We start from the raw sequence: 14,622 nt of genomic DNA, 5'->3' as shown, positions 1-14,622 counted from the left end.
AACAAATTGAATCCCACATTCAAGAAAATTAAATACATGGCAAGCTGAATTCCATGTTTAAGACACAATCATTTTTCCTTTTGCAGGCATGACAACTATTGGGTCTAAGTACTATTTCTTCACTGGACAACTGTTTTAAGTGATGCCTCCCTCTAAGACTTGTCTCAGGGTAAAGATAAGAAGGTCATTCAAAAAACAAGGAAGGAAGACATTCAAAGTCTCCTTCATTACATGCCCTTGGATAATAATCCCTACTGATAAATCATGTTTTGAGGTAAAACAAATGTCTTTTTCCTTTGAGATCGAGAAAATATAGTTTATTTTCAATCATGTTTTCAGAAATGAGATGAAGTAGATCATTAAACTTTACCAATAATGTTAACATATACATTATCCAAAAAATACTTCCTGGCCAATCTCAAAGCTAATTTTAAAAAACAAATGAAAATCGACTGTCTTGTAAAGCACGATTGCATAACAAAGGAAAAATTAAAATTTACCCAGGGGCTTAAAAGTTTAGTAAATATATACTCAATTATCTGGGAAAACAATATAAATTTAGTCTACCTGTGAGATATGGCAGGTTTGTGGCCATCTTTTAGGCCAGGTATATCCTCATGTAAATATGCCAATCCTCTAGCCATGGTTTCTGCAATATGACACAGTTCATTCCAAGAGACCACATTAGCCTTAAGAAAGTCTGATAGTGAACCCTAAAAAAAGAGGGAAAAAAAGAAACTTATGTTCTTGACAAAGGCCATATGTATAAGGAGACTTTTCTTTTTACCTATAAGAGGCTGTGAGTTTCCCTTTCAGGGAAAAATAATATCCAAGAAACAATCTTTCTGGAATGGTTCAAATGGTTCAAATTTCCTTCCATTTCACATTAATAAACATTTGACCAGAAAGAAATACCAGAGCTTTAAACTTTTGTTACAAGAATAGTCAATTTCCACCAATCTATAAGACAAGTTTTTTTTTTTTTTTAAAAGTCTAGTTGAAAATCTAAGGTTCTAGAAAATATTTTAAAAGTTAAAATATCCTGACTATAGAGTTGTTATATCATGGGACTAGCAGAACACAAAATAACAACATAAAATAACAACTAATATGTAGAATATTCCTCTAGATTATTGTTGTCCTTTAGGTCAAGATAAGAGAAGTAAAAGAACCACTTACATTTCACAATGATGAAACCAATTACCAAAAACATAATTTCCTACTTCATTAATGGTACTTTCACACTGACTCTAAAAGTAGAAAAATTGAGGAAAACTAGCAATTATGTTTTGGTGATAATTACCCTGCAAGTTAGTGACAGATCAAAGATCAGATAAATTTCCTGTCTCTGGTTTTGTCACTAAGCAAGACTGATTAAAACTGAAAAAAATGGTTCACGTAATCAAAATGAATTGTAAATGGTAAATGAAAATTACTAAGCATTACCTATACTAAAATAAATGTTTGTAAGAGTAATTACAGCACAAGAAATAAGGAACAAAAGGGTAGTTTATATGAGTAGAGTTTTAGGTTAAAAAGTTGCCATCTTTGCTCTTTTATTAAAATAAACTACCTTTTAAAAGATTTTTATTCAAGAATGATTTTTATTTTCAGGCTAAATATTAATCAACTATAAGATGTCTCGAAAAATAACTCTGAGGGATTTATAGCCAGCATTAGGTAGGCAGGCCAACTCAGACTTTACTAAAGTAAAACGTTAAGTAGTTTTACCTTTTCATGAAATGCTGTGATCAGCCAAAGATCCACATCAACACTGGTGCCTCGTTTTTCTGCACCAATGAACTGTAATATGTTCTCATGCTTCATTCCAGGCAAACTGTAGACTTCGTATTCATTTTGCCATGACTGTTTGTCCTAGAGTCAAAAAGAAAGAATAGTAAGAACACAAGGAATACAGGTTTCATAAACCATGCCTAAGAGATTACTCAAATAAGTTCCAAAGTGAAACAAAACAAAACAAAAAAGTATTAAAAATTTTTTTTGTTCTGTTTTGTAATAAGAAAAAGCTCTGACAATAGGTTAACAAATTTATACTAAATGCCTGCCCTGTCCATTCCCTCAAAACGTACTTTTCTGTGTTTCTAGTTTACAAACACAGAAGTTGATCCGAAACACTGCATTCTGTATCTTACAATGAATGGCAACACATAAGTTACTGCAAGTATTACATTGTAATTTCACCATGGTGTGAAGTTACTTGTGGTACTATTCAGAATAATCTCCTTGAAAGATGAAATTCCGGCAGAATGACTTCCTCTAAACAGAAAATTTCTTCTTTTCAAAAACTAACATAATATCAAACATCCTTCAAAAATGTTTAGCATACCCTACAAGGTCTATGAGAAAGCAAGGGGCAAAGATATGCAATGCAATAATTTAAGACACCATATGTTCATTTGTGCCTGCAAGCAATCCATGTCTACTAAGTATCTACTTATAAAAGATTAGCTTCTTTTCACTGCTAAAAGACAATAATAGTGAGAGGCACTATGGCATAATGGTTAGAAACCCTTAGAAACTCTCTGCATCCAAACTGTCCAAACTTAAATCCTGGCTCTCCCACTAACCTCTGGCAAGTTACATAATCCTTCAGTGTCCTCATTAAGTAGAACAGGCATTGTAGTGTCTGTCTTATAGAATTGTTGTATTATATGTTGCATTTTATGTACGTGTGTAATATACTTACACATATTAGTGAGTACTCATATATGTAAAATACCCCTACCTGACCCAATAAAAGCATACAATAAAATGTTAGCTACTGTTACTGCTGTTGTTGGGCTTGGTAATATCATCCAAATGCCTTTCTCTTATCTTTATGCTTCCTTACACATGGAAATAATTTCTTCCCTTATCTTATTTATGAATCTTGGCACAACAGAATACACTTTCTCTCTGAAAACTAAACTGTGGTTTACAGCTACCAAAAAAAAAATGTAATACAGTTCATAAACTCTATGTAAACAGTTCATAGACTGAACAGAGGAGGTAAGATTGAACAGAGGAGGTAAAAAGGTTAAAATCTAGGTATATTAAGACAAAGAAATTGCTTATATGATAACTTTGGAAAAAGAAACATCCACTCTCTAAGTATAGTGGTAGAGCCTGCAACATCAAATCCAGCCAAGACGTCAGTACCAAGGATATCATGAGCTGCCAGGGTATATAAGCAAGAGATGGGGAAGACAGAATCATCATAAATCTATACCACCAACGGAACAAAACAAAACACAAGAATAGCTCAGAGGTACATTAGATCAGAGTTTTATGAGAAGTCCAGCCAACTTCAAAAACAATTCAACATTAAACCAATTATTTGAAGTCTCGATTGCCTCTGAAAATGCATCAGACAAAAACTGAAATAATTAAACACTCAAAGTAGAATGAAAGTAAGTCAAGTCTGGTGATATACCTCCAAATACCAATTCTAAAACAAAGTATACTACTCTTTTGTTTTTTTTGTTTGCTTTTTTCTGACAATGTAGGGGGATATTAAAATTTAACCACTCAATTAGACTTGTTTATTGGAATCTTTATCTTTATTTAACATTTCTATAGAATTTTCATTGGCAAAAGATCTACTATGCATTCATTTAATTCCACCACTCCAGACAAACATAATGATTGTTATACTAACAATTCCATTTCTCAGATGCAAAGGCAGGCATTAAAAGAGCTAACTGCTTTCCCCAGTATCACAAAGAACCATCTTGGAACATATGGCTTCTGTTTTGAGACTATTTCTGAGTTATGATGACCTAGCCATAAAACATATATGTAAGATGACAAAACTGCAATAAACATACCTGTATTGGAAATATTTTGACAGCCACATATTCGTTAAGCAACTGGGCTTTCCAGACACAACCAAATCTTCCCCTTGCTTTTACTTCTAATAACTGCAGTGGTTTCAAACCTAGTAATGGAGAAGGTGGGGGTGGTCCTGGGTCCTACAGATAAATAATAATAATACTATAAATAAGCAGAACATGATACACATCAACTCTGAAAATGAGAAAAAAAAGTGAGTATACTGAAAAGTCAACTGACAGAAACAGTAAACACATATGGATGACATTAACTTCAATGTTGCCATAATTAGATTACTAATTATCTATAGTGATCACAAGGCAGGCAACCTGAATTAAGAGTTTCATAATAATGTTCAGCATTATTGCTATATATGTACCACAGGAGAAAAGATCTAAAATCTTTCTCATCAGTCTCACTAATATTCCCCACTAAGATTTTCTGTGAACTATGAAATACTCCTAATATTTCATTTGTTTCATCCAGTGTGTACTTCGAGGAGGATGATTTGAAAAGTGCCAGAAACAGCAAATTATGACTATATATCAGCAAAAACCTCTCCTGAAGATCTATTACTTTCTCCAGTGACTGTTTAAATTTTTTCTTCATTAATCTCAGAGATACCGGCAGTCATTCTTAAACACATTGCAGATAGGTATATCAAATACAAAGCACATACAGGAAATATGTAAGTAAATATTTCTTTAACCAAACTGTTTGGTTCATTCTAATTTTAAACATATTAACAATTCATCCCTTTGATCTGAGATAAAAAATCATTTGTGTTCTGGAACTGACTGACTGGCAAAGAAGTACGAATAAAAATCCAGAAAAGAAGTGGTCATCATAGTAGATAACAGGATATGGTAAACGAAAGAAACGTGCACTGCTATAGTTTTTTAAAAATAGAGCAAACATAATATATAAATAGGAATACAGCATCTACAAATCACAAGGGAATCCTATCAAAGCAGAATGCAACCCTTCACTGAAAGCATTCTCTCAGTTCCCTATCTGCAACTAAAGCAAGATGCAGGAAGCCTTTCGGAAAGCTTCCAGAGAAAAGCAACAGAAGGGTTTGGAGGGCTGCATAATGAGTATTTTGAGGAGGAACTAAAATTTCTGTGGCAAAAGCAACTGATATGATGACACTGGGTGGCACCTCAGACACTTGGAAATGGTATGTGATCCCAGATCAATGCATCCTCTCTGCCTTTCTTTTTATCTCTTCTTCTAATGCCTCAAAGACAGTTAGTGCTTTCTTTAGGCATCACTCAGCTCACTGGTGCCACTCAGGAGTTTTAAAAGTTTACTGTGTACTAGAAAGAACCTCAGCAACAGAAACATTGCAAGGTGTTACGTAGGAAAAACATGCAATTTCTTCTTCTAAATGAAACCATCTTTATAAAATGGCTTTAGAATTCCTATTTAAACAGTAAGATAAAACAAAAGACTTCTTGTGACTCATTTCAAACTCAGACTTTTTTTTTTTTTTTTTTTGGTCTACAAGTTGTTTGTCCTTCCCACATTCAAAACATGAAAGAACGTTTCTGTTTAGCAGAGTGACGGGTCAAGGAGGTCAGATATAAATCTTCTAGGAAGGATGGGCTCTCAAGTGTGATTCTCAGTGGAGGGGACAGAAGAACCTCTAGAGAGTTTTTATTAAAAATTACACCCTCCCTCCCTCATTCGTCAACTGATCATCTCTATCCGAGAGATTCTACTGATCAGAGCAGACTGCTTATATGAATGTGGAGACAGGAGAAAAAAAGCTTGAAAACAACTCTTCTACAGGAAAGGAAACCATTCAGTCCTCAAGGGCAAAGAGTTATTGTATAACTGCATAAAGACATATTTAAACTAAATAGAGAATGTTAGAAAGGTAGAGACACAGGTTTCAAACCAGAGAGGATACCAAAAACTAAAAACTAAAGTATGCAGAAAATGGCTGAAAGCTGAAGAGGAAAAATAACTAGGTAGAGGGAATACAGTGCTAAATTACAATATTAAGATTTTTAATAGCTTTTATGTACACTGACTGGTAATGTCTCTATAGTTAATCTACACATTACCCATTCTCTGTTCTAAAGGATAGCAACAACATAAATGTGATTCAGTCTATAAAATAAGATCTAGATTATTTAATCCACAATTAATATGTCAGCAATTCAAACTATGATTTTAGTATAACATTAATTTTAGAAAACATAATTATTTTCAATATCTACATTTAAAAAAAAAAGTTCATTAAATATTTTCCAAATGCATATACTTCAAGTTTCCATACATTCCCAAGGCTCTGTTTAATAAGTTTCTAAGCTACCATTATTTCAGAAAGAAATAATCTTAGATCACCCTCCTACTATAATTTATTCAATATTGTATAGTAACAGCCAGAACAAATATTGTTGTCAAAATTACTTAAAAGGTAAAAGCTTCAATTAGAAAGAATACTGGTCAATTTTGAAAGGGTGAGAAAAAGGTCTACAAGGTCTTCCTGTAGAATCTCGAAACCTTTAGCAATGACATGAGCTTTTCAAAAATGTAATTTTAAATAATATTCTTTAATACTCAAAGGATTGGGTTCAGAAATGAGTAACTGTAGGACAGATTATAAAATCTCTAGTTCTTTTTAAATAAAAAATTACTAGAATGAAATTTTAAATTCATCTCTAAGTTTCACTCATCCTATAAGAATAGTAGAAATGATTTTCAATTAATTGGCATCATTATAGTAATTTATTCACAAAAAAATCAATACTTGATTCTAAAAATAAAAATGTATACCTTTAAAATATATGAGCCCCTGGGAAGACAAATGTAGACATAAATTTCAAAATGACAACCAATTTCTGATGTCATCCACAAAATATGGCTTTACCTGGCTACACAGAGAAACCAATGGGGAGCAGAGAGGCACCTATAAGGATTTCAGAATTCCTAAAAACTTCCCTAAATTTCCAGTTCTCTTACAACATCCATGCTATTTTGCAAAATTAAAAAGATATGCATTCGAACACAGTCCTGATTACATTTCTTCTTTACTCATTTATATGTGAAAATTATGGTATCAGAAGACATCAGGTTGAGAACACATACTGAAATGATAACCTGTAAAAAGTAATCTCCTGCCCCCAAACCACTACCCAATATCATTACTATAACCAACAGTGGAATAAATTATTAGAGGTGCGAAGCTACAAAGTCATCTCTGATCATTTTACTTATTCTGAGTTCTCCATTTGAAGGGTGAATTTTAATCTAATTAAACGCTTAAACCTCAGATAGAAAAATATCATCAGAAGTTATACTCCTGTAGCTAGTTCATTTGCTAAAGATGCCAAAGATGAAGCTATCTAAAAATATCTATTTCACATTTAAATACAATGGGCTGGATTAGAAAATAGACCCGTTAAAAATGAACACATGCTGACATTTAAGTTAATGACATATTATAAAAATTAACCAATACAAGGTTTTTGAGACGAATGGAGCCGTTAAGGTGTTAACTTCTAATCAAGTAAAACGTTTTCTTCTACATCCTACCTTAAATAAATATAAACACTCTTAGTCTCTTAAAACTAAAAGCCATTCCTAAGTCGAATCAATCATGTTTTAATTATAAAAGCTGGGTGAGGGAGAACCCTTCATGACATAAATGTATAAATTATAGAGGATGCACAGTAAAGCAGTAACAACAACAAAAATCTAAGAACAAAATGTTTAGTATGCATCCACAGAAAGTTCCACAACCATAAAACAAACATCAATGCATCTTACCTCTATCATTATATGAAAGGCGTGCTTGTGAAGAAAAAACACAGGCAAAAGAAATTATGATTCATATCCAGAATGAAATGAAAAATGACACATCAGTTACAAAAGTGAAGGAAAGAGAATAATGGTTTAGTATTTTAAAAGTTGGCAATGATCCAATGTTTTACACTGTTTAAATAAAGATAGGGAACACTTTCCTTATAAACAGAGGAAAGTAATATCAAAAAGAACCCCTTAGATATGAGAGATAGGTAGTAAACAAATTCTTGACTCCAGTATAATCCCAAGTTAACTGATCCAATGACTTCATGCCTGCAAACAAACTAAATCAAGTCTTAAATAATGATTATTTATTTTTCTAAGAGCCTCTAGAGTCTAAATTATAAAACAAGGAATTTACAAATTGCAATTGCCTTCTCGACACTAGAGGGCAGTATTGCCTTTAGCAAAAACGAGCTAGCAGCCCTAACAAATTTATATATAGCTAGAATCAGTTTCTCAGACTTTCTGATAGTTGTCTTAAGAACCTCTAGAATTTCCTATTTCCTGAACTGCCTCACTTCCCTTTCATGGAAGACAGAATCATAATGGTGAGACAGAAAAATGTTTCTGGTGGCTATGTGCGTGCACCATAATACACCATGGCAAGAAACTAAGACAGAAAAACAAGATTATCAGAATTAAGTAAAACGTAGTGATAGAATATTATCAAACCTACTTGCCCAGCACATCAAGGTGAAGCAGTTAAGCAGTGGTGGCCCTGGGAACAAGTAATCACACATCTCACATTCTAAAGACACTCAAGACACTGATAGAGAACAGGATTTTCATTTTTCCAGTCATCCCAAAATAGGTAAGGGTCTAAATTTAAAATTAAAAGAAATATGATCACCAGTGGTAGGGAAGGCTGAGAATTCCTCCAATGGATGATGGTTATGTTCCCCAGTTTCCAATATTTCTATAGAGAACAATAGCACTGACAAAACAGAACGGACAACTCATTTATCTGTACCAGTTGCTTAACTAGTTTTCTTCCTTCTAGATTTTATTCCTGTGATAATGATTCAAGAGTATTTATAATTCATCCAAAAGGCTGAGATAATCCTACTATCAAAACATCTTATCCAGTACTCCAGAGTAAAATTAATCCCTTGAAAGAAATACATGCCAACTGAATAACTAGACTATGGTTTCCAAAGGCTCAAGGATCTCTCAGATCTTGTTTAAATACAGGTGTTTTCAGAGATAAAGATGACACTATACTAGCACTGTGCAAGTAGGTGCTATCCATACATCTTACCAAAAAGTATGTCTCTGCCCAATACATTTCCCAAGAAATGAACATTAGGATAAGCTATAAAATAACCCAAACTGACACCAAGAACAAGCCTCAAAATATCAACTATGCAACAAAATATGAAGGGTAAAAACAGAATTAAAAAATACATTCACTTAAGTACATGAATAAATACAAAATAACCACATATGTTTGCTTAATAGACTTCTCAATAAATGAGGATTAGAATAAACAAACAAGAGACACCAGCAACAGTTCTCAATGTATAAACTACATGACAAAATAAGAGGGGTAAAACAAAATCTTTTTAAATGGCCAGGTGTGATAGCTCATACCCATAATCTCTGCATTTTGGGAGGCCAAGGCAGGAGGGTCTTTGAGCTCACGAGTTCAAGACCAGCCTAGGCAACATAGGGAGATCCTTTCTCTACAAAAAATTTTTTAAAAATTAGCTGGGCGTGGTTGCATATACCTGTGGTCCCAACTACTCGGATGTCTGAGGAGGGAAGACATCTTGAGCCTGGGAGGTTGAGGATGCAGTGGGCTGTGATCATGCCACTGTATTCCAGCCTGGGTGACAGAGCGATACGTCATCTCCAAAAATAAAAATAAAGTAAAATAAAATGCACTAAAATATACAACTAAGCAAAAAGCAAACAAAACTCTGGATTCACAACATAGAAAATGTAGCTTGACTATTATATACTATAACAGTAGGTAACAGTGAAAATCAAATCTGCACATTAATATCAAGCTATTAGGTCTGTAGGTGAGAAAAAGACTTGGTGCTTATTCCTGAGGTGGAAAAAAACTACTGCCAAATATCAGAAAAGAATGAAGAATAGTTCATTCGTTCATTCATTCAGTCATCCAACAAATTTTACTGAGTAGTCTGTGCCAGGCACTGACTAGCCAGGCTCTCATGAAGCCTGCAGCAGTGCAGGACAGAAGGACTAATCGACAATTCACACTAATAAAAAGGAATTCAGTACCTTCAATATCTGTAAAGAGAAACCTGACTTATAATGACAGGTAGTCTGAGAAGATTTCCCTTTGGAGAACACCCTTGAGAAATGGAGTAAGTACTAGGGGGAAGCAGCTAAGGTGAAAAACAGATTTGAGACATCTTAGTTTCCTGGCTTATGCAACCAAATGGACAGTGGTTCCATTTACTGAGAACCAGGTTTGTGAGAGACAGTCACTACCCGTGAATGGTAAGTGCTTGGAGACATATAAATGGAGCTATTTAGTAAACAGATACACAGATCTGGAATACAAAAAATCTTTCTAGAAAATAGAGATTTTTGTATGATATGTATTATAAGTTTTCTTTTATTTACTATTCAAACCATTCCAAGAAATATCTGAATCTCTGTATCTAGAGAGAGAGAGACTAATTTTTTTCTGGGAGTGGAGATATCTCACTCAACAACTTTTTAGGACTACCAAGATGAATTAAGGTCCTCCTATCCAAACTATATGAAAACTGACAAATTCTGAATTTGTTTCCTCTTAATATCAACTAATTATTTTACATTCTAAGAAATTTTACCATTTTAAATTTTAAAAAGACTATCCTGCCAAGCAGAATAGAAACAGAATTTATAAATAATACAGTATATGCGAGGACAATGTTTCTGAACTAAGGAAAGCAAGACATACATTAAGAGATTCAACAATATTGACATGTCAATTGCACAGCAATGATTCCAGCCAATGAGATCGTCAAAATTCCTCTGTGATAATTCCTACTTCCTACAGTTTCTCTCATCCGACTCCTCTTGAAAGGAAAGCAAAGAAAGGCCAAGGCAGGTGAAATGAAGATTCTGGATATGTTCCCTAAGTAGAGCACCTCAAGGTAGCCAGCACTGGAGTTAAAAGTCTGAAAGAAACGTAGGTATGCCCATTCTCCTTTTGGGGTTGCTGCTTAAAAGAATCAGGTTTATGACTGGCTACAGAAGTTTATTTTGATTTATTTTCATATCTGCATTCTGCAAGTGTAGCTGAAAAAACCAGAAAAGAAACCATGTTACACATGAATAAACTGTGAGATGGTAAAATGGTTATCTACAAGGCCACATATAGTCACTATGAAAACTATTTTAAATGTAGTTTATACACTCTGATCTCTTTATCCTACTTTGTTTTTTTTTCTTTTCTTTTTTCTTTTTTGAAACAGAGGCTCGCTCTGTCACCCAGGCTAGAGTGCAGTGGCATGGTCTTGGCTCACTGCAAGCTCCGCCTCCCAGGTTCAAGCAATTCTCCCACCTCAGCCTCCCAAGTAGCTGGGATTACAGGTGTGCGCCACCATGCCTGGCTAATTTTTGTATTTTTAGTAGAGACGGGGTTTTCCCCATGTTGTTTTCCCATGTTGGCCAGGCTGGTCTCAAACTCCTGACCTCAGATGATCCACCCACCTCGGCCTCCTAAAGTGCTGGGATTACACGTCTTAGCCACCACACCCAGCCCCTGCTTTGGTTTTTTTATGGACTCCACTTAATTATTTATTGAAATAAGCCATTCAATCAATGGGCAATAATCCTTGGATATAAATGCCCAGGCTTTGCCACCCACTAGGGTGACTCTAAGCCGAGTCACTTCATCTATGAATGGCTCAATTTTCTTATCTATAAAACGGACTTCAAAACTACAATGAGATAGCATCTCACAACAGTCAGAATGGCTGATTATTAAAAAGTCAAGAAACAACAGGTGCTGGCAAGGCTGTGGAGAAATAGGAACACTTTTACACAGTTGGTGGGAATGTAAATTAATTCAACCATAGTAGAAGACAGTGTGGTGATTCCTCAAGGATCTAGAACCAGAAATATCATTTGACCCAGCAATCCCATTACTGGGTATAAACCCAAAGGAATATAAATCATTCTATTATAAAGACACATGCACACGTATATTTACTGCAGCACTATTCACAACAGCAAAGACATGGAACCAACCCAAATGCCCATCAATGATAGACTGGATAAAGAAAATGTGGTACATATATACCATGGAATACTATGCAGCCATAAAAAGGAATGAGATCATGTCCTTTGCAGGGACATGGATGAAGCTGGAAGCCATAATCCTCAGCAAACTAACCCAGGAACAGAAACCCAAACACCACACGTTCTCACTCATAAGTGGGAGTAGAACAATGAGAACACATGGACACAGGGAGGGGAACAACATACACTGGGTTCCCCTGTCAAGGGGCAGGGGAACAAGGGAAGGGGAGCATCAGGACAAATAGTTAATGCATGTGGGGCTTAAAACCTAGCTGATGGGTTGATAGGTACAGCATACCACCGTGGCACAGATATACCTACGTAACAAACCTGCATGTTCTGCACGTGTATCCCAGAATTTAAAGTAAAAAAATAAAATAAAAAAATAAACTAAAATAAAATGGACTCGATAAATAGGACAGAACCCCATGGTACTAACAAATTAAATGAGTTAATATGTGTAAAGTGATCTGTATAGTGCCTGACAGAATACTCAAAATGAATCTTTTATTACACCAAGTTAATTTCAAAGTATTAACATATATCAACAATAATTTCAGTAAAAATGATTCTGTTTGAGTTCAATTTTGAAGTTGTTACTCTAACACCAATAACAGTGAATACTTACTGAGCACTTAGCATTAGCTAGGCACCCACATGTGGCTCCTCTCCCCATCAGTACAGATCTGGAATCAGACATTTTTCCTCCCTTCTTCCAGTCTTTGCCTAAAATTGTTGAAGCAACTCACTTCTTACAGTCTTTACCCTTCATTTCCAGGCTACAGTCAAACAATCATCCTGTGTTACTTCACCTACATATTAACTGTAGGCCCCAGAAAGGGAAGCAAGTACTGTCCTCGTGCCACTTTTACCATACACACAGCATGGTGCCTGGCACACCATAGGCAATCAAGCATGGAGTGAGCGGTTAAGCAAAAATGAAAACCCTGAACAATTCCTAGCTCATCTGCTACAAGCAGCTTTGGCTAACAATGGGACGTTCTTCATTTCTATTATCTTAATTAAAAAAAAAAAAAAGATTTGACAGCAATGAAGTAACTAGGAATGAAAGAACAAGGTCTAGGATGAAGTCCAGGAAATGAAGAACACAGGAAAAAAACAAACTCACTTCCTCCTAAATACACATCTCTTTGCCAGAGAAGGAGGATAAATTATATACTCTGGTCCATATGCACCAATCAACTGACAGACGAGACCCTGTACAAGCCAAAGAAAACCTGAACTCAAGATTTCAAAATTTAAACAGAAGTCACTTTTAGAAATAAGGTGCACTAATTAATTTTAATGTGCAACTTTACCTTATTTTAAGCTACTGATAAAGGTTTAAATTTTTTACCTCCCTTTTTGCTTTTGGACACAGAATTTTAGACAATCTCCAACTGGCCTTGTCTGAGCATTTCTAAGTGGAATAAATTATATATGCCTGATGAGAGTAATTTTTTTTTTGTCAAGCTGCATGTCGAGATAATTTATGACACTTCTCCCCACAATTAGAAGTATATATTAAAGTAAGTTGTAATGTAGGTTACCAATACAAAAATAATCACACACCAAGGTAGGACACAGAACAACATCTATAGTAGCCCTATACTATTTCTTAGACATACACATACACACACCCACACACACACACACAAAAGAATGCTCACGCATAAGACAACAGCATTATGTCATATTTCAAACATACTAAAAAAATACAGTTGCAAATATTTGTGAGATGTGAGTTCTCTGTCTTAGCAGAAACCTAATACAAACTCTAAGCTTTAAAAAAATCACATTGTACACCTTAAATATACACAATTTTTACCAAAAAATCAAATTTTGGTATTTTATAAGCATACATTACATTTCACTTAAAAACACATAATTTAATAAAACAAAAGATTAAAAATATCTATCTGAAAAGCTGTCCATATACTGTTAAATTAAAATAAGCCAGTTGTGGAATAGTTTATAGTTTATAAAAAAGAAAACATATATACTAAAAAAAATAAGGCTAGAGAAAGGTGCCAAGGGATACACACCAATCTGTTAAAATTGATTATTTCAGGAAAGTGACAGAGAAAGGGAAAAGAGGAGAAAATGATTCTATTTTTTCATACTTCTTTCTGTACAGTTTGTCTTGATACCACAAGCATGTATTTATATTAACTTTTTAATTAGAAGAGAATTTTAAATGAAGAGAGAAAAAGCAGATGAGAAAGAGATGTGTTCATAAACTCCAATCAGTAGTCAACCTATTTCAAGACATGTTTCTATGAACGTAATATTTATTTTGTAAGTATAACTTGTTATTAGCATATTAAATACTCAATAAATTTCTCCTGCACCCTCCCCCAATAAGGAAGCAGTATACTCTTCTAAATTAACTTGGCTGAAAAATGTTTTCCTACCCTTTCAGATTCTTATTAATTTTAAATACATAAACTCATGTTCAAGAATAAAATCCTACAAAGCATTTTCACAGATGGCTTCGTTTCTCAGTGAATAGCAATCTAACATAGCATGAAATGACAACCTATTATTACTTTAATGCTAAGGTCAAAAGGATTATTTTGTATGCCTAATTTGGGTATCCCAAAGCTTTAGTCCTTATCAGACCCACACCTAGACAAACTATCATAAAGTAAAGATTGAACAGGCTGATGTTAAATTTAAGAGAGAATTAATTTTCAATACTGAAGTGCT

General features: G+C 34.3%; 1 protein-coding gene across 3 annotated transcripts in view; it reads right to left on the bottom strand.

Annotated features, from left to right (window-relative positions):
* Positions 1-14,622, bottom strand: part of ACVR2A (activin A receptor type 2A) — an 86,510-nt gene that overhangs the window by 10,245 nt on the left and 61,643 nt on the right. For all 3 annotated transcript variants that reach the window (XM_054549362.2, XM_054549363.2, XM_063712797.1), the window contains 3 exons: positions 3,828-3,971; positions 1,732-1,875; positions 568-713 (listed from right to left, as the gene is read on the bottom strand). In XM_054549362.2, coding sequence (XP_054405337.1) covers positions 568-713; positions 1,732-1,875; positions 3,828-3,971 — 434 coding nt within the window. The remainder of the gene's footprint in view (positions 1-567; positions 714-1,731; positions 1,876-3,827; positions 3,972-14,622) is intronic.

This window comes from Pongo abelii, chromosome 11 (genome assembly GCF_028885655.2).
Source record: "Pongo abelii isolate AG06213 chromosome 11, NHGRI_mPonAbe1-v2.0_pri, whole genome shotgun sequence".
Taxonomy (NCBI): Eukaryota; Metazoa; Chordata; class Mammalia; order Primates; family Hominidae; genus Pongo; species Pongo abelii.
Note: the sequence above shows the minus strand (reverse complement) of the source record. Positions and strands in the feature narration are given on the sequence as shown.